Below are 19,414 nucleotides of genomic sequence, written 5' to 3'. Positions count from 1 at the left end.
CAAAATTGGCGACTCTTGAGGATGAAGAGCGGCCAGCTCTTCCACTGCTGTGGAGTGGGAATGCCTTCAGATACCTAGGGCTGAACATATATCACGACCTAAAGAGAGAACATGAATCCAATAAAATACAGGCTAAGGAGGGCTTGGTTAAATGGATGGAACTTTGGGGCAAGCTACTGCTGTCGATGGCAGGAAGAGCGCCATTGTTAAAAATGGTAGCACTACCAAGGCTTAGGCACTGTTTTGGGAATATCCCATACAGTAGCCCCAAGAAATTCTTCCTAGAACTTGACAAAGTATGCAGGGACTTCTTATGGTAGGTGGGGCAGCACAGGGTTGCACTCAGCGTATTGCAAAGGCCCTATGCGCAAGGAGGATTGGAGATCCCCAATTTCGCATTGTATTTCCTGCCATGCCAGTTAAAGTATGTAGCGCAATGGATGGCAGATGACCCTACGGGGGAGACCACTCTCCTACAGCCAGCAATAAAAAGATATCTTGGAGTCTTGATTTGGACTCCCCCGCGGGAGTCACACGTACATTCACATTTAGTGAAGTTGGGAATACAGATATGGCAGAGGACCTGCAGAATCATGGGACTTGGAGACCCAATAGCACCACAGACCCCTTGGTGGCGGTAATGTCAGACACACAAGGATTTAGAGCAAGGGTGCAAGCACATTGGGAGTCTTGCGGTATTGCTATGATAGGGAATCTGAGGAATGAAAATGGGTTGTTGGAATTTAAGGAACTGCAATATTCCACGGGTATACACAAGGATCAATTGCTACTACATAGGTCTGTGCTAAGTACAATTAAGGGTAGGTGGCCATCTGTCACGGAGGATACAGTAGGGTGCAAAGACATTGAAACAATAATAAATATCTCTGAGGGGGGGAACGCTATTTCTAGAATATGTGTGGTACTGATAGATCGCAACCCGAGTGTCGAATTGAAGTGAAGTGAAGTGCAGGGCAGGATGGGAAAAGGAATTGGGGAAATCATTTGAAGACATAGCGTGGCAAAGTATAGTTATATACCATAGGAAAGTATCTAGAAACGCCAGGCTGCAGCTGCTTCAACTTTACATTACACAAAGGTCATACCTAACGCCAGCTGCAATAGCAAGGTTGAAGGGTGCGGGTGATCAGGCCTGTCCCAAATGTAAGGAAGGGAATGTAGGCATGATACACATGTTCTGGGAATGTCATAGGATTCAGGAATTTTGGAGGAGAGTAGCAAACAGAGTGGCCCCAGGAGGCATTAACCTGGACATCCAATCCCTAGAGGCATGTATGTTGGGACTCTTTAAGAGAAGCACTAAGCAAAAAAAACTTGGGTAAGATCAAAGACCTAATTTATGTACTGCCTAAAAGCAGCATAGCCATGCAGTGCAAAGCCACTAAGGGACAGAGTATTGATAGATGGTGGGAAGACCTGAGAAAATGGGTAACAGCAGAAACTGGAGTGTGGAAGAAGTCAGTTGGAGAGCAGAAACAAGAACTTGGAACGAACATTCTGCAGTGGATAGCTCTAACGGTAACCTGTTTAATCAGAGTAAGGGCGAAAATGCTGTACAGACCACACAAGACTGAGCTGAGAAGGGCATCACAAAATGGGATATAGTGGTTGCAAACTATACACAGGCAGTTGGGGGTGGGGGCGGGAATTTAAGGTGGGAATAATTTAATCGAAGTGAAGTAGGATTATTTGTGCCACTATATTGTAACTTACATGTTGAAAATGAATTAAGATATTTAAGTAAAAAGAAAAGAATGCAACCTTAAATGATAAAGGTCTTAAGGAACATGAATGTAAGGGCTCAAAAGGGAGCTGGCAACAAGAACTGTAGTACCAAATTCAGATCCCATGGGGGAAAACGACAAACAGAAGGCAGAAGTATGTTAACTACACATTTTAAAAACTGAAAAACAGAGGGTATCTTAAAATAACCCTGTTCAGGAGCACATTTAAATATGGAGAGGTAAGTACCCTTGTACTCTATTCACGTTAAGGCCTCACTTGGCTAGGTAAAACGAGAACTAATAATGGTTCCATCTGCTTCTCCCTCGACCAGATTTCAGTTTCTTTCCAATTACAAGCATATATAGACTTTGACGGAGGGTGTCTTGCTAAAAATATTACTCTCAGAACCTCCTCTGAAAGAACGCTTGTACCTCGTCCTCTCAACAGCCAGGCATTAAGGTTGAGACTCCTGGTGTTGGGGTAAAGCACCCTGCCATCCGATTGGGCAGTATATCCTCCCTACAGGTGATCTTTCAAGGAGGTCATAACTGGGATCCAAGACCTCAGTTTCTAATCCGGTGCAATCAAGATCATGGTTTTCCCGCTCCCCTTCAATTTCATCAGTACTGGGGAATCGGTGGAAAAGGAGGGATCGCGTAGCCCTGCTCGAACAACTAGGGTATTATCAGTGCAACCTCCAGAGAACCGCCATGATGAAACTTCTTGGAGCAAAAGGCTTAACAATTAAATCAGTTGATTTGTGGTCTCCTCCAAATGCAGCTGGTTGTCAACTTAATGGCCCCTTTCAGTTCCCACTTGTGAGAGACTTGCAAGACATGATTTACTCTTGTTTATTTGAATCCCGGTCAGTATTCCAAAGTTGTCTAGCACCCCTAACACATGTGGCAGGTTCTCTGCGAGGTTACTCCGGTATAATAGTATGACATCTGCATACATTCATACTATATGCCTAACCCCGTCTATTTCTATAAGGTTGCATTCTTGTTTGCTTTAACCGTAAGGAGTTTCAGAACAGTTCTATCGAGTTCTCCAGAATGTACCCAATTCCAATAAGATAGAACCTAATTTCTATTAAAGGTGGTGTCGGAATTCCACCTAATCTAGAAGATACATCCACCATTCTTTTTTCCTCTTCCTAATCCATCGGAAGATAGATTTCAGACTAGAGTTTATCAGAACTTTAAAGTTCGTCATAAACAGAATGAAAGACTTCAGGTAAGATGACCAACTGTTCATTAGCTATTCTAGTTTCAAATAAGGACAGGCAGTCTCAAAAAGGATGATCTCATGCTGGAGAATCCTTTTTATTCCTGCATGCAATGGCTCTGCCCAAAAGCTGATACTGGAAGGTATAAGAGCTCACTCCATTAGGAGTGTATCTATTTATTTTATTTATTTTTGGATTTATATAGCGCTACAAACCCTCAGGCATCTGATCGCTGCTTATTTCCCACAGTGTGTGGGGCTCATTTATCGACCTCGGAAGGATGAAAGGCTGAGTTTGTCCCTGCCGGGATTTGAACCTGCGTCGTCAGGCTCTGCACAGATGTCAAAGCGAGCCCCTTACTCGCTGTACTATCTGACCGTGTAGGAACAAAATTGTCTCTGCAAATAGGTGTTCCAATATCGGGCAGCTACCTGGGCATCCATGCACTCTTTCTCAAAACATTACCTGTTGGATTCTCTCTTCAAGGATCAGATGGTTGTGAGAAAGTCTGCCCCATAATCGATCTTTAATTAAAACTGATGTGCCATACCCCCCACTAAAACCATAAAACACTGATTGTGGGGGCCTTTCAAATATGAGGAATCCGTGGAAGTGGTGCCCTTTAGAAGAACAAATTACTTCCCTTCGGTAGTGTTCTTTCTGGTAGACTCCTAATTCCCCCCCCACGGATTCCTCATCGCCCTCCCACCTACCCCATTTATAGAATGGTGGACATGTCTCTTTTCCTCCGCCTTTCTGCTGTGAGAAAAGGCAAAAATTAGGAAAGTGAGTGCTCCCTTCTTGCACGCTGATGGTGCCAACTTTGCACAAGTCACTACCAACAAGACGTGATGGTTGATGATACAGCTGAATAGTGTCACCTGCTGAATATGAAAAATGTTTCCATTGTCATCTGTGTTGACTATTTCTTTTTTTTTTTTTTTTGGGAAACTTTATTGACAAAACAAAACCTAAAAAACATACAGGTGTTCACTGTTTTGATACAATTATTTCAATACATTTCCTTTCAGCATATTTTAGAAATGATCACCACATCCCGCCCAACTCCGCCCTGCGCTGCAGCAGCCACCATTCCCTCCCACAGTCACTCCACGCTCAATAGTCTGTTTTGGGGTTCATGTTTCTTCACGAGCGCAGGAGTGCCTCTGCTGCCCCCACCTTCCAGTTTATGCATTCAGGTGGGCCCCTCTGCGTCTAGGGTGAATATTGTGTGCGTGAGCACATTCCAGGCTTCCACCTCCATACTCTTCTCCTGCATCCCCATCTGCCATACTGCAGTCTCAGCCAGTGACCGGCACTTTAAGTCCGCCCAGCAAGCCTCAACCTTGAGGCCCTCAGTTGATTTCCAGGCCATTGCATTTCTGCTTTTTGCCAACACACAAATTAGATCCTTCATTCTGGAGAGGTGCACAGTGCTTCCCTCCGCTCGGAAACAGTCCCAGCAAGCAAAACTCTGGGGGCCATAACTGCATTAAGGTCCTCCCCTAGTGGCTTTATCCGCCACCCCCTGCCAGAACTTCCCAATCACCGGACAGGTCCAGAACATGTGCATCATGTCCGCCAACCACGCACGTACACCTTGGCCAGGTCTTAGCCCCCTCTCCGCCAATCCATGTCATCCTGCGCGGGGTTAGGTGCGCCCTGTGCATGACATACAGTTGAGTGAGTTTAAACATGGCGGTCCTTGAGACCCCCTTGGTGTATAACAGTGCTCTTTTCCATTCCCTGTCTGTGAAAATTCTCCCCATTTCCACCTCCCAAATCCTACGCACTGCCAACTCAGTTTCTTCAAGGTAGCTCAAGAATAGGTCGTACAGTCTGGGGACCATATGGACCCCTTCAGACACGTCATACATAGTGTCTAGTACTGTGTTAACTTTCATGCCCTCCCGAAAACCTGTCCATCTCTCTACTATCCTCCTGACCATTCCCAGGTACAGTTGAAATGGACCCTTATGACCTAATTGCTAACTAGAGTCGGGAAGTCATCTTGCCGCCCCGCAGTAGGTCTCACGCCGTGGCTATCCCTTTGGCTTCCCAATGCCTTCTAAACTGTTCCACAATGCCCTGCTGTTCCCCAATAAGTCCAATCAATGGGACACACAGGGAGAAAGGATTGGCAGTCCCCAAGAGTTTCCACACCCTGCGCCACAGGTCCCTGCCGAGAGTCAGCAGTCCAGAGTGTCGTGGTAGCGCAACTGCTTTGACTAGCTATTCCAAAGATGAGGAATCCGTTGGAGGAATTGTCCACCAGAAAGAACATTACTGAAGGTAAGTCATTTCTTTTTCGTAGCACCTAATAATTTGTGCAAATTCAAAGATCCTTTTTTTCCTTATAGTGTCTCTTTAAATCAGACAGTAAGAGCTATTTTTGTGACACGTCCCTGATATCGGGGAGGAGTGCAGTAGTTGATTTAATTCTCTGTTAATGATTCCTTTTCAGCCCAATTGTTTCTTTGTGCAATTTCTTGCCCACAGCCATCACAGAAAGCGTGGCTGGTTTGACAACAGTTTAAAAAAAAAAATATCCTCAGTTTAGCTTCCACCCTACCAGTAATATTCCCAGCCTATTGTTGGCCTTCAGTTCAGTGTTGATCAGTATTGCTTTTTGAACACCCCGATTGCATATGTTGAACTTCATATAAACGGAATTAACTTGCCATGTGGATTCCTTAGCTATGTATAGCCATCGTAATGTTTTCCTGGTTACCATTAGTACTTGTAAGCAAATGCAGCATACACTGTGAAAATAGAAGGCACAGTGGCATTGGGAGGAAATGTGCATACTACATGAAAGTAATTGTAATGTTGTCAAGCAGGTTCCATGGTAAACGATAGATTGGCTTGAACAGATTTCCAACTTGTTGACTACATACTTTTGAAAACACGCACATTACCCTGACTTCTAAATACTATTTCTGGTCACCTACATAGTCAGCCATTTTTCAAGATTTTGGCTCTATGTGAATATGCCAGTAATTTCCTCAAGATAGTAGCTTTTTCCGAGAGGTTTCCTGAATGCTGTTGATGTGCAAGACCCGAAGGTGAATATCCATAATATAAGGCAAGGCTATTCACATGTCTTACTTTACCCATGTCACTAGCTTCATTGACTGGAACAAAAGGCTTCTGTCCGTGAAAGGTTATTTTCTGCTGATAAGAGTCGTTCTATTGGTTTAGTTGATCATACTTTATTTTTTTGCGATTGGTTCTTCAAATGAAGTACCAATGCTTATTTTATCCTGATCATAGTTCTGTTCAAAGGTGCAATTTAATATTTTCATTTCTTCAAACGTAGTTCACTTTTCCATTATACCCAAAGGTCACCAAGTAAACCCTTATCCCGCAAGCTGATGATTGGAATGGATTGGGATGTTTTAAGTAGGAATTCTTTATCAGAAGAACGGTTAGAAACTCAAAGCTTGCCATCTCGTTCACCTCCTGGAACTCCAACTCAGTAAGTAGAAGCCAGCTTTGTGTTTGGAATTAAACCTTGCTGTGAACATAGTAAATTTTGCATAAAATGTTTAGGGCCTAGATCTACACTGCTGTTTTTACTCTATTGTTGCCATTTCATTTATACACCACAGTTACATGTTCAGTCTAGCCTAGTAGGATCCCTAATGCACAGAATCTTTGATTTCTTACGTAAAGCCATTATTCTCAAGATGTAACTTCTGTTTTTGATGCATGGAATTCTTTCATAAAAGATTTCAAGTCAGAACCTTACAATTATCACACTCAACAGGTTTCTTAGAGGCTGTGTCTTATTTCTAAAATAACTTCCTTCAAATATCTACTAGTCTTTACTGAAGTCAGCTTGGCGAATTATCTAGGCATAATCTTGCAGTCTTGTATCGGACCCTTGGTGCCATCATGACATTCTAGAGGGAGGTTTTCATGTGTTATGTACATGAGCAAAACAAAAGAGGTGAATTAATCCTAACCTCTGGCATTGTTCTGGGCAACCCTCCAGACCATTGTTCTTCGCCTGCCAAGCCATTACAAAAGGGGAAAGACTGTATGCAAATCAGGCTTGGTCCCACCCCAGAAGGGGCAGTCCAGCCCACACTGCTTGATCACATTTAATGTAATGGTTCATTTGTAATGCGCCTATACACGTGAGTCAAAGCGCAACAAGGCAAGGGGAGGGGGGAACGATCCTACTAGGCCTTGTACATTCAGATCATGCAAGTACAGGTATTTATAGTACACTCGTTTTCTTTTTTAGCGCGGATCCGGGATTCGAACCAGTGTTGCTCAGCGTGGTTTTGTTTCAAGACCCGCGCATTGCTATTGAGCTATCCTCCCTTCACATCCCTTCTGCACGAGACCACAAGCATCCCCAAACATGTTTTGGCCTTGCTGGACCTCATTAGTGAGGACTAGCTTGGGTCTCTAGGCCCAGCAGGCACGGGACCCACGTCTGGGCATACCTAATGCACTTTTAGTTTGCCCCTTTTAATGTACTTAAAGTACCTAGATTTTCCACTGAAGTATTGTGTGAATTAGGAGGTATGCAGTGATTGACCCAATATTCAAATAACCCTCTGTGTCAAGTCCTGCCTGATCTGGCATGCATGGAAGAGATTAGGTGTGTTTGCTCTCTCAACATGGCGCTCCCCTTTGATTCAATGGGGTGCTAGATGCAACAGTCTAATTGATTTCCAAGATGGTGGAACGCTCACCGAATGCCGGATTCATTCAGCCAGCTTGCATATAGGAGACGGGAAAGGTGAGATGTGTGTGTCGCTTCTCCTCTAATACCTGATGCTCCCCTACCCATGTTCTTCACCTCTTCCACTTTTTCCTTGATATATTTTCCCATTTGCTACTTCCTGCCCTTTTGTTTCTACCGATCCGCTTTGATTCGTACTCTGCCGTTATCTGCTACTCTGCACCTCCATGTTTGTCTAGACTTCATGGGAAGATGTAAGTATACTCCCATGCCCTGAGAACCTGTTTAACCTTTTTCCTTCTTTTAACCTTTCCTTTCTGCAACCTCAGAATCTGCAAAGTATAACTAATGATATATAAACGGCATTACTGTTCATGTGAATGAAGTCACCTCTGGGTCTAGGAAGTGTGTAATAAGCATATCCAAAGAGTATCCACTAACTTATGCTGATTCTGAAAAGTATTTTAAAGTATATTTGATTTGTAACATAGCTTGCCCTTTTAAAAAAACGCTTATTTAAAAATGTATGTTAAATACATTTCTAACTGAAACCTTGAGTGTAAGTGTTACTTGGCAACTTGTATTTGCGAATTTCATTGCTACAGCTCACATTTACCCCTCTTCAGATGGGCCTGGCTGTTCAGTCACGCTACCAACTTGTGTAGTACAGACCTACAACAAAAGGCATTGGAGATGCCACACAGACACTTCCTACACCCTCAGGTGACATCAGTTGTTGGGACACTGTGGACATTGATATGTTACTGTTAGCATTTAGAAAAGCACTGAGATGTGGCAAAGAAAAGGTTACTCAGAACAAACAAGGGATCACAATTATTCTTAAGCAGACAAATACTTTTCAACCCTCCCCAGTGTCAGAGGAGAGAAGAGTCTTTCAGTGGAAACAGGCTAGGCCAACGTCAATAGGCTAAAGTCTATGTAGCTGAAGCTCTTCTTGCAGGTAAGTAGTAAAGTCTTTGCACAATGTTTTAGAAGTCTTTAGTGAAGAAGAATCAATATAGGGCCACAAGCTGTTAGGCTTGTGAAGAGTAGAAACAAATCTACAACAAGAGGTAAGTTCTCTTAGACTTTACAGTACCTTTAGTTAGAAGAAAAGCAGCAGATGACGTCTGTTCCTGTGCAGCTCTGCAGATCCTGGTGTTCCTCGGCCTCAGTCGTGGGGATAAGAGGGAGGACTGATTTTGGGGACTCCTACACTGCAACAGGACGGTTACCGGCAGCAACCGGCTATCTTCAAACAAGTGTCAATTCAGTGTTTCAGCTCCTTGTGTCTACTGCGGTTTCTGGATGTCGAGACAGACTTTCCTTACACCTGGGGTCCAGCACTCTGAGGTGGCTCGGGCTCGGTCAGTCTTGCTTCCTGGGAGTCCGGAGGATCTTCCTGGAGCTCTTGGCCAGCTAAGCAACGCACACGGGGGGTGCTAGAGAGCCCGACCAAGATGGCCGTGGGCCCGTAGAGCTCGCCAGCACCTACACATATCCGTCTCATTATCCGCAGGTTCCCTGACTGGATCCCTTGGTCACACAGCAAGAACTTATGGTCAACAGTGGCGAGATCCAGTGGGGGCAAGATCAGCATAAATTTGTGCCGGAACACCCTGGTGGAGCTGCGGCAACCAATGGAGGCCGTGCGGATAGCGTGGTGTGGGGGAGGAGCTGCTCTACGGAACCGGGGGAGGCTGCCTGGCTATGTCAGAAACAACTCCACTGGAGTGGTGCAAAGAGCTGGCATGGGCGTGGTGTGCCCCAGAGACAGCCGCCCCACCTGTTGTGAGCAAGCCCTGACACTGGGGGGGGGGGAGGGGCATCGCGGGGCACGCCGACGGGGTGGCCATCCCAGGCCCCTGCAGCAGGTCACCCAGGCGAGAGGGCTCGGTATCCTCCCTGGAGCTGCACGGCGTTGATTGCATGAGACTGCGGCAGGGTGCTGTGAAGCAGTCACCAGCTGCACCCAACGACTCAGCCGCACAACACAGCGGCCCGACCCATCACCCACACTGGACCGGAGCACCTGGTGGGTGCGCTGCCAGCAGGACCCTGGGAGAAAAACTGGTGCGTGCGCCCTAACGGAGCAGTACGCCGAGCACGGAACAATCTTTGACTGTCGGAGTGCCTGCAGATAGTGATCAACTTTGCCCTCTCAGAGGCTCTCTGGGCCTCGGCTGTGTGGCCTCTGGGGGTCCGATATGCGGAGCGGCAGGATTGGGGACACAACAGCCCATCTGAACTTGCACAGTGGAACAGGGAGGAGACACGATCCCCCCCCATACTGCAGAGCGGAGGAGTGGAGGAGTGGAGGAGCGGTGCAACCAGGAAACCCAGCTGGGGCGGTGGGGGGCATAGGTCAGTCCACACGCAGCCAGTTGCCCGCTCCACTGGCACACCTTGAGAAGCACGGATAACTGGTGAGCAGGCACAAGATCACTCGATCCCCTGTCGCACGCAACACTGCAGAGATTCTAGATCTCCCAGTACCGATCGGGCCGGATGACAGGCACCACAGTAGCTCTTCAAGGCACCAGACACACCCAGGGGTAATCTCGCACCCCACCTCCCCCACCCCCTCTCCCTGACCCGCACTGGGGTGAGGAGCCTGCCTGGATACTGCCGAGGGCCCACTAATGACCACCAGGGGGATTATGCTGACTGGTGACAACACCCAGGGAGCACACTAACATAGGCATGGGGGAACAGGGGCCACAAGCTATCTGGTGGATGGGGGGGCACTCAAGCACTGTCTATACTGGGGTTAAAACTAGGAGGCATCACACCAGAAGAACAAAGGACAGTGCCTGGGGGAGGTAGTGACACCCCTTGGAGAAACCACCTGGACACAACTGGCGTGTGCACAAGCGCACAGACCCCGGAGAACAGGCACACCTACACACGTTGACCCACCCTGGCAAGGCACACTACGTCTAGGGCCCGAAGCACCCCCGGAAAGCACAGCCCATGGCCAATACAGGAACAAAAGGCTGGACCACAGGAGGAGGGGAGAAGCAGGTCTCATCAGATCTTAAGACCGTCCCCCTCTCCGCAACCACAAACCTGGGACAGTATCCTGTGAGCAGCGCAGCGGGCACGCCACCAAGGCATTCGACTGTCGATTGGGTGTTCTTATTCACGGTTCTACAGCGATTGGGCCTGGGTGAGCTGTTCATCTCCCTGATATCACTGTTATACAAAGACCCAGTGGCCAAGGTGAGAGTGACTGGGCAAACAACTGAACTGTTAGCACTCGAGCGGTGACCACAACGGTGTCCATTATCCCCCCCCTACTATTTGCTCTGGCGATAGATCCATGGGCTGAACAGGTTAAAGATTTACACATACACCGGGGGCTTCGGTTACACACTCATCGCGTGGTGATTTCGCTCTACACGCACAATATGGTGCTATTTCTACAGCACCCTGAAGTCAACCTGGACCCAGTTATGCTAGAAGTTCAACACTATGGTGAACTATCAGGGCTCAGAGTAAATGCTAGCAAATTGGTCATATTCCCACTGACGGATGCGACAAATCAGTTCCAAGATAACTGGGGATTCCAGTGGGACTTACTTCGAACTCGCTATCTGGGGATCACTATAGCTAGAGATGATGGGGTGGTATACCGCAGCAACTATGTGTAGGCACTTGAACTAGCTAAATCAGCAATGTTCACATGGAATTCTCTCCCCCTCAATCTATATGGTAGAATCTCTGTAATTAACATGACTATTCTCCCCAGACTTCTCTATGTATTCCTTAACACATCCATAAAGGTGCCCAAGGTCTGTTTCCGGGAACTCCGCTCAGCTGTGACACAATTCAACTGGGCCGGTAAACACACAAGGATCTCTTGGGATAAAGTTACTGCACCTGTCCGAGAGGGAGGCCAGGCCTTACCGGATTTCGAATTATATTATACTGTGGCACAGGCCGGCTTTCTCGGTACTGGTACGGGATGAGTAATGAACAAAGGCATGTAGAGATGGAGTGAGCATTCGCAGCCCCAGCAATGCTGCAGTCAGTTATCCTCAGTGCTCCGAACCGGCCACACGCAGCTCAGAACATGATGGGCCGACATGTAGGGCATGGTCTCTTCTGGAGCGTAAAACCAGGGAGGACACGCTGTATTCGCCAGAACGCCCGATCATACACATCCTGGATATCCCCCTGTCCAGTGAAACAAGCTTTTTGACTCTGATGAAAAAGCTGGAAGTGACCAAATTTGGAGACCTATTCCCGAAGGGGAGGTTCATATCGATTGAACAGCTGAAAGAGAGAGGGATCCTATCAGCACTAGACTTATTTTTATATTACAGGCTGCGGGTGACACTACAGCAGCTGCTCCCGTCCTTCCCCGAACAACCCCAAACAGTTGAAATGCTGGACAAAATGATACAAGAGTACTCAGGGCGCCGAGTAACATCCGAATTGTACGCAATGGCCTTAAGAAACGGACCAGAAGCTGCACATCACCACAGAAAGTTTGGGAGGGGACGTTGGGCAGAGAGATACCAGAGGCTGTATGCAGGTACTGCTGTGAGATGACAAGGAAGGGGGCGACCTGCACTAGATTCAAGTTGGTCCAATTTAAGTTTCTACACCAATACTATTACACCCCGGCCCAGCTGAAGGAATATTTCCCCCAAAAAACTGGGAACTGTAATAGATGTGGGCAGGCCGCAGCAAGGTTTATTCACGTAGCGTGGGAATGTGACGGGATCTCAAAGTGATTGGGGATATTGTGGGACAGGAAGTTGCACTGGACCCCATGATAGCCCTACTGGGGTACACTAAACTGATACCCAGAGGAACTAGGAAATAGGTCTCCTCTTGATTCTAGCAAAACGGAGGGTGGCAGTGTGGTGGGGCGGGAAACAGTGCGCTACGGTTGCCCAATGGCCCGCGGACATTTTGTACTGCAATGAAATAGAGACCAGATGGGGCGCTACGAGGGCAATCAATGGGGGAATAGGCAAATGTGGAATGCATACATGCTCTATCTACTTAAGAAAGCAGGTGATGGGGACGCTGCAGGACACTCCTCAGCATCCTCAAGTCTAGGACGACGTCCACCAATATACTATCACCCTACCCAAGAAGAGCCACGAACATGAGCACAAAGCATTCCAAGGAATCTGGGCACCCCAGAACACGTGAAAGCAGAGCCAAAACCAAGATGATTCAGGATCATAACCCATGATCTTATGTATTTGTCGCCCAAATCAAATACGGGGCCATGCCGACGGCCATTACACAGTACTCAACTACCAACCGAACATCTCATCAAGATGTAGCATGCTCCTGAACGAATGTACTGGGGGTGGGCAGGGAGCGGGGGAATGTTATGTTTTTGACTGTTCTGTAAAATGGCAATAAAGAAAGTTAAAAAAAAGCAACGCTCACAAACTGGTGTTCCTCTCCCTGGTGTCTTGGTTCCAGCAGCAACTCTGTAATTCCAACCAGCTTCGAGACGAATGTCCAGGTGGCTTACTTTGGAGTTGATTGGTCCCACCAACTCAAAGGGAGAAGTCGTCCTTTCAGGGGCTTTTCTGTCGATGCAAATGTGGAGTTTTCAGCACAGCAGCATGGCTTCACCGGGGAAACCAACGGTCCAGGAGTTGCAGCAGGCGTCCTCTCCAAGTTCTTCTTTGGATTCCTTCGTCCAGTGATCGACTCTGCCTTCCAAGCCAAAAATCCTCACCTTTTATGCAGGTTTCTCCCATTCATTCCAGCCTGGCTGTCAATCACCCAGCAGGGTGGCTGTCCTTGCCGCACAGCCAGCCGGCTAAACAACTAGGAGTGCATTCCTGTCTCCTAGGAGACTAAGCACAGGGAGTTTCGGGTACCTCCTTCACTTCCTGCCCCAGCAGACACCCTGGAACCAGAGGCAGGCTTCACTCGTGAATCCCGCCAAAGACAAAACGAGCAAAGGGACCAAACCTGGTTTGGCGCGCAGAGTAAATCTCAAGAAGGACAAAGAAATGGCGATAAGAGACGACTGGGGACATTTTGACAAAAATGGCACCCAAGAGTGCTTTATTGCAGCTGCGAACGTAGCCCGTGGTAAAGACACACCACGATTGTTAAAAGTAAATCACTGCCACCAGCCATTCATCGAGGAAAGGGAAACATAAAAATGTTACATGAGAAGCTAGACAAAGGGGATACTTATGGTAAGATAGTGTGTGCTGGGTCTAGAAATTTAAAGTATAAAGTAACCTCATTTTCACTTTACTTTTCTTTAAAACAGTAGTCATCCAAGAGAAAGGTGTTTAAGCCTTCGGGGAAATCTGTAAGACTTCCCTGTAGCACTACACTGAAGGTGCTGTGTGCTACAATGTAAAAAGATGCCTATGGCATTTGTCAGACTCCAATAACCAACAGAAACACAGTGTTCAAATGACATTAAAATACATGAGAGAGTGGGACAAAGGGTCTCACTCTCTCCAGGTAAAAATGAAAAAGTCCTAGTGTCCAGCAAAAGAGCTGGGTGTCTCTAAGGAAGAGAGGAATTGACACATTTCTGAGAATTCTCCCTAACACCAACATATTTAGATGTTCCCTGAATCTCACTTCTCTGATCGTGATCCTGATGTGCACGATTTTACAAACAAAAATAATGGCATAAACAACAAATTTAGTATGGCAGTTTCAAAACATTTTGAGGTTGGTTAGGGCACTTCCTCTACCTACCTTGGATATATGCAGCAGGGTTCACATTTTGCCTTTATCGGAATCCTTCTATACCAACTGCAGTTAGATTCAGTGTTCTAGTGCCTCGGTTTTCAGTACGCATACTTATTCCATCTACCCCTATAGTGGCAAAATTGCAACTGGGCAGTCACTGCTTAGAAATTGAATGTCTACAGTGGCAGCTGTTGAATTTCCTTTCCGTGGCAGGGTCCCCATCTGCCTGTCATGGTGCAATCCTACTTTCGGTAGAAACGCCTGCTCTTCTCGGGCTCCACCAAAACTAGCTGCTTATCCACATATGTCACTTCAGTTTGACAGGGTACTGACTATAAGCCAGCTCTTTCTGCTCTATTGGGGATTTCGGAATAATCAAAAGCCTTTTACACCTGTAACCATCAAAGGAATGCTTTGGTCTGGGAAAGGCGGGATCCTTAACCCTTCCATCTCCATTGTTTTGACCACTCCACTAAATAACTGCTCTCTGATATTTAGTTCCGTAAGGATCAGCACTACTGCTCCCCAACTGTTCCCCTCATCGGACCATTTTACAAGATGGGAGGCAAAATGGCTTATGAAAATGGAATTCCGCTTAGTCAGCTTGACACCCCACTATTGCATCAATGTGCAGAACTACATGCTTGCCTTTGGTTAGTACAATCCACTGTAGCAGTGGTAAGAAAATTCTTATTTTTGCCACAGGTCAGAAGTTCTCACCCACCTCCAATTTCTTATCAAAGCAAAACATTGCTTCAAAGGTTTTACTTTTGATCACTGATGTCTCTTGTAACATAGTTCCATTATTAGCCTTCTTCTCTGTCAAAGACAGTAATAGGGGTCCCCAGTGCTCCAGATAAGATGTGGAAGTGGGAGTATTGTACTCCCTATTTTTTAAAGTTGGGAGTAAAAATTATTTTTTAGGAAGTAAAAATAGAAGTCCCAATTAGAGTATTTTATAAGCGAATAACAATATGTATTTAACTGAAACAAACTTTTTCAATATTTTTTTCTTTGCACCTAGATAATCATGTACATTAAAAGTTACGTTTACTTCTTCCAATCAGGCAGTTAAAAAGTAGTTTCTTCCTGTGGTACTACGTGCACTACTGTTCCAAACTGGAGCTGGGAGGGTGAAAGCAGGGGTGAAAGATTCTACATGTCGTTTCCCTATTTTTTGTTGGGTGTATTTGTGGCGCCTATTTTTATTTTTTGGGACTATTGGCCAATTTTAAGGAGTAAAGGTATCCAAAACACCCCTTAACTGTACAGCTGCGGGTCCCATTGCATTCCAGGCCGACCTACCACTCCTGAATGACATGCTTCACAGGCTGCCTCACTGTACCATTGCTACTTTGCCTCGTCCACTGCAAGTTCTGCACCCTTCAACTTTGTCATCTCTGTGCACTGAAACGTCAGTATCGCTGATATTCCAGACACACTGTCCTCTTTGCTTTTCACCAGGGTAGTGATATTTATTTTCCCAAATTATTGAAAGCCGAGAATCCTTGATGCAGATATCTGAGCTGATGGAACGAGCGGTCATCTCCATGTCTGCCAACTATGCCGCAAGCATTGGAAAAAAACATCAGTAAAGGTGCGTTCTGCAAATTGAAGGTGTTAAAGATTTGATCTTGGGATAAACCTTGCTTAGGGTAGTGGTTTTGCGTCTTGCTGAAGCCAAGAACACTGCATCTGAAATCCATAGTATGAATGTGTTGTGCTGTGTATGCAGACATTCATAAGAATTGAGCACATACATCTGAGATTAGTGCATCCATTTATGCACGTCTTGGAAAGAGTGACTAGAGTACTCTCAGATAAGTGGAGATAGCTGATGGGTCTTGGTAGAAAAAGCCATCCAAGTTTAACATTTTTTTAAGTCTTGTTTCTGCACCTCCAAAAAGAATAAACAAAAACGGCAAAAAAGAGTAACCTCCCTAGTCCACATTCACACTCCAAATCTAACATTATATAAATACTGCAAAAAATAGAGCAGAATATTAATATATTAGATTCTGAATTTGATAAAAAGAGTAAGACTGGCAAGGCTGGAAGGCCCGAATGATAGCTGTTGGAGGGCAATATTAGAAAACTAATCTATTCAATACAGTACTCCAATAGCTGTGAGTAGTGAAGTATGGAAAAGGTTTGGATTAATATACACTGTCATTTGCTCGGGGTAGCGTCCCAAAATATTTCCAAGCGTGCCTTGCCATTGCCAAATGGGAAACACTGTATGCTATTCGGGTTTGCACCCACACACTTGAAATTGCTAAGACCCAGAAAGGAAGAGCTGCCTTAATGCCTTAAGAGCTGCATTAAGAGCTTATGTCTGTCTCATGATTGCAGCAAGTGGAGAACAAACTGAGAACGACAGCTCTGCTAGGTGTGCTAAGTGAAATAGCAGATAAGGATGTTGGCCTTCATAGAGGAAAACCCCCTGAAATGTTGAACTTTAAGCCTGAGAACAAACCTTTGATTGTTAATGAGGAAAATGATTTTAAAACTGCCTCAAAGAAGAAATGTAGTGAGAGACGAGGGATAAATAAAAGTTGTGAAAAGTAAGAGTATATCACTGTTGGAGTAATGTGGTGCACTCATTTCCTGTTGTGGGCTCATAGACCAGTCAGTCAAAAGCATTTGTGCTTGTTAGAAAGAACTTTGAGACACTGGTTGTGAAGTCAGGGTATACACTACTCTTTCTTTAAAATAACTTGGTGAAACAACTTAAGTTGTTAGACGCCTGCTGGTGTCTGGCGGATGCTTGATTCCAGTCTTCAGATGAACCACCTACAGATGTGCATATGAGAGATGTTTGGTAGACCCTGCTTTTGTTGTTTGTCCTACATGTGACCCTAGCTAAGTGCACCTGGTTCAGTAAGGACTGGAGTGTATGTTTGCTTGTTCTTTTCACTCATCAGCCTGGCCAAAGATTGGTTTTTAATGTTGAAGATCCCAGTGTATATTAGTGGTTCTTGAGTGTTAATGTTGATCTATATTTTATTGAATCTGCATTTCTTACCGTTTGGTTCTTTGATTTTGCTCTCGTCTGTTCTTCCCCTGTCCTTGGGTGCCCCGCAACATATCACCGCAAACCCCCTCCCTATGTATGCCCTATGTATGCCTTCCCCTCACGGCGACACCTATTTTTAGGCCCCAAATTCAAAATAGTGTTTATTTTTTATTTTCTTTTATGGATGAAGCAGATTTGATGTAGCTGTGTACAACAGTTAGCAGAGACTATCTTCTATATTGGCAGTGTGTAACTAGGACCATGTTGCAGTATACCTTAATGTCATTTTTCCTATTTGTATGCCCTTTACATAAACTCTGCTCACTGTATGGAATTGCGGACTGCCAATCTTATGGTCTTATTTGAATTGCAAGGTGTTTAAGAGGGCATGAGGTATTGCACGCAAAGGTATTGCAATGATTTTTTTTGTATTAAAATCGTTTTTATTGAAGGTATGTAAACAAAACCCAACTTGACACAATTTGTTAACTTTGCCCCAAAAAGAACTAGCATCCAACCACAAGCAACGCCGCTCTTCATGAAAACTTCAATAACTGCCACCCTCTTTCCCCCATGGCACAGTGTCAAGGATGGGCCCTCTCCCTCCCCCCTTCACTTCCACGAGCTGGTCCCTCTTTCACATCCTCCCCGGCATGTCCTGTTCAACCAGCTCCACCAAGGGGAAGCACCTTACGACACATCAAGAAGGCGAAGGGCTCAAAGCCTCCGGGGGCATGTAAAGTCCTTGTTGGAAGACTTAATAAACTGCAGGAAGCGCTCCCATTTTTTTAAAGACACGAGTACGCTCATTTTGTAGGCCGTATGTCACTTTCTCACATATAAGTAGTCTTCACATTCCAGCCATCCAGTCCTCAATGCAAGGAATCGTGTTTGACCGCCACCTCACCGCAATGGCACTCCTGGCAACAATTAACATAAATATAGGGAGATGATACTCCTACACGCTCTACTACATGACGTACCGCGCTGCAGGAGCAGCCCATCCCAGCCGCACTACTGGAATCGAGAGCCTTCACAGCTACGCGTCCCCAGCTCACATTTTCATGTCTGCATTTAGCCGACCGCATGCATCTTTCACCTGAGGTGAGCCCCCACGCTGGAATCGGCCACCATTTTCCTCGTTCTGAGGACCTGCACCACGTTTGTTGCCATTTGGCCCAGCCCTACCTTCCCCGTTAATGGCCGACATAGCATCGGCATGAGAATGAGGCTCACATGTTGCTAGGCAACGACTTGGCTTCATTATCCGCAACTCCCTGCCGGCAGGCGGATCCGGCCCTTCTTGCGCAAGCCCTGTTCTGCGCACTGGTTGCGCTGTTACCTATCCCAAATCAAGACCCTCACATTGAGGTAAGACAACTTTGTCCTGTCATGGCTAATCGCCTGTGCATATAAGCGTATGGCTCCTGACACTCTGAATGTTATACTCCTACCCTGCGCAAATGCCCACTTTTCTGAACCAATGAGCTCGCCTTACCCACCACCGTGTTTCTACCCCCTGTCTCTGCTATGATCACATAAGGTGCATATCGAGGTGCACCTTTTGGCTCTGCAACTGTGAAATTCGCACAGTGCAACTTGCGTATACTTATACCACTCTTGCACACGTTGTAAGCTTCCCAAGCATATGCATGCACCTGCACCCCCCGACTGTCACGTATTTGTAAAACCTAGTCGCTGAATCTGCAAATCAGCACACCATACATTTGAACTACTGCACCAATCGATTTTGATGTGCATATAATTGTGAAGATACAGTTGTGCTCTTTGTGTACTGCCAGCCCTTGATATCGTATGTGCATCGTTAGCCTCCTCACATATATTGAGTATAGTGATACACCTGTCGTGCCAATTGCACCAGTTCAAATCAGTCACACTAGCCTACTCTGACAAGATCAGTAGGCCCACCCACATAATAGCTCGTATCCGCCTATTGCTAAGGTTAACCATGGTATGCACCACACCTGCGATATTCGAATTAGCATATTCTGTTGTTGTAACCAGG

General features: G+C 45.9%; 1 protein-coding gene across 2 annotated transcripts in view; it reads left to right on the top strand.

Moving 5' to 3' along the window:
* The window catches only part of PTPN4 (protein tyrosine phosphatase non-receptor type 4), a 2,055,941-nt gene that overhangs the window by 870,008 nt on the left and 1,166,519 nt on the right, over nt 1-19,414 (top strand). For both annotated transcript variants that reach the window (XM_069616750.1, XM_069616749.1), the window contains one exon: nt 6,318-6,452. In XM_069616750.1, coding sequence (XP_069472851.1) covers nt 6,318-6,452 — 135 coding nt within the window. The remainder of the gene's footprint in view (nt 1-6,317; nt 6,453-19,414) is intronic.

The sequence above is a fragment of the Ambystoma mexicanum genome, chromosome 9 (genome assembly GCF_040938575.1).
Source record: "Ambystoma mexicanum isolate Mex_15411 chromosome 9, UKY_AmexF1_1, whole genome shotgun sequence".
In the NCBI taxonomy this organism is placed as follows: domain Eukaryota; kingdom Metazoa; phylum Chordata; class Amphibia; order Caudata; family Ambystomatidae; genus Ambystoma; species Ambystoma mexicanum.
The sequence above is the reverse complement of the archived record's forward strand: the minus strand, read 5'-3'. Positions and strand labels throughout refer to the sequence as shown.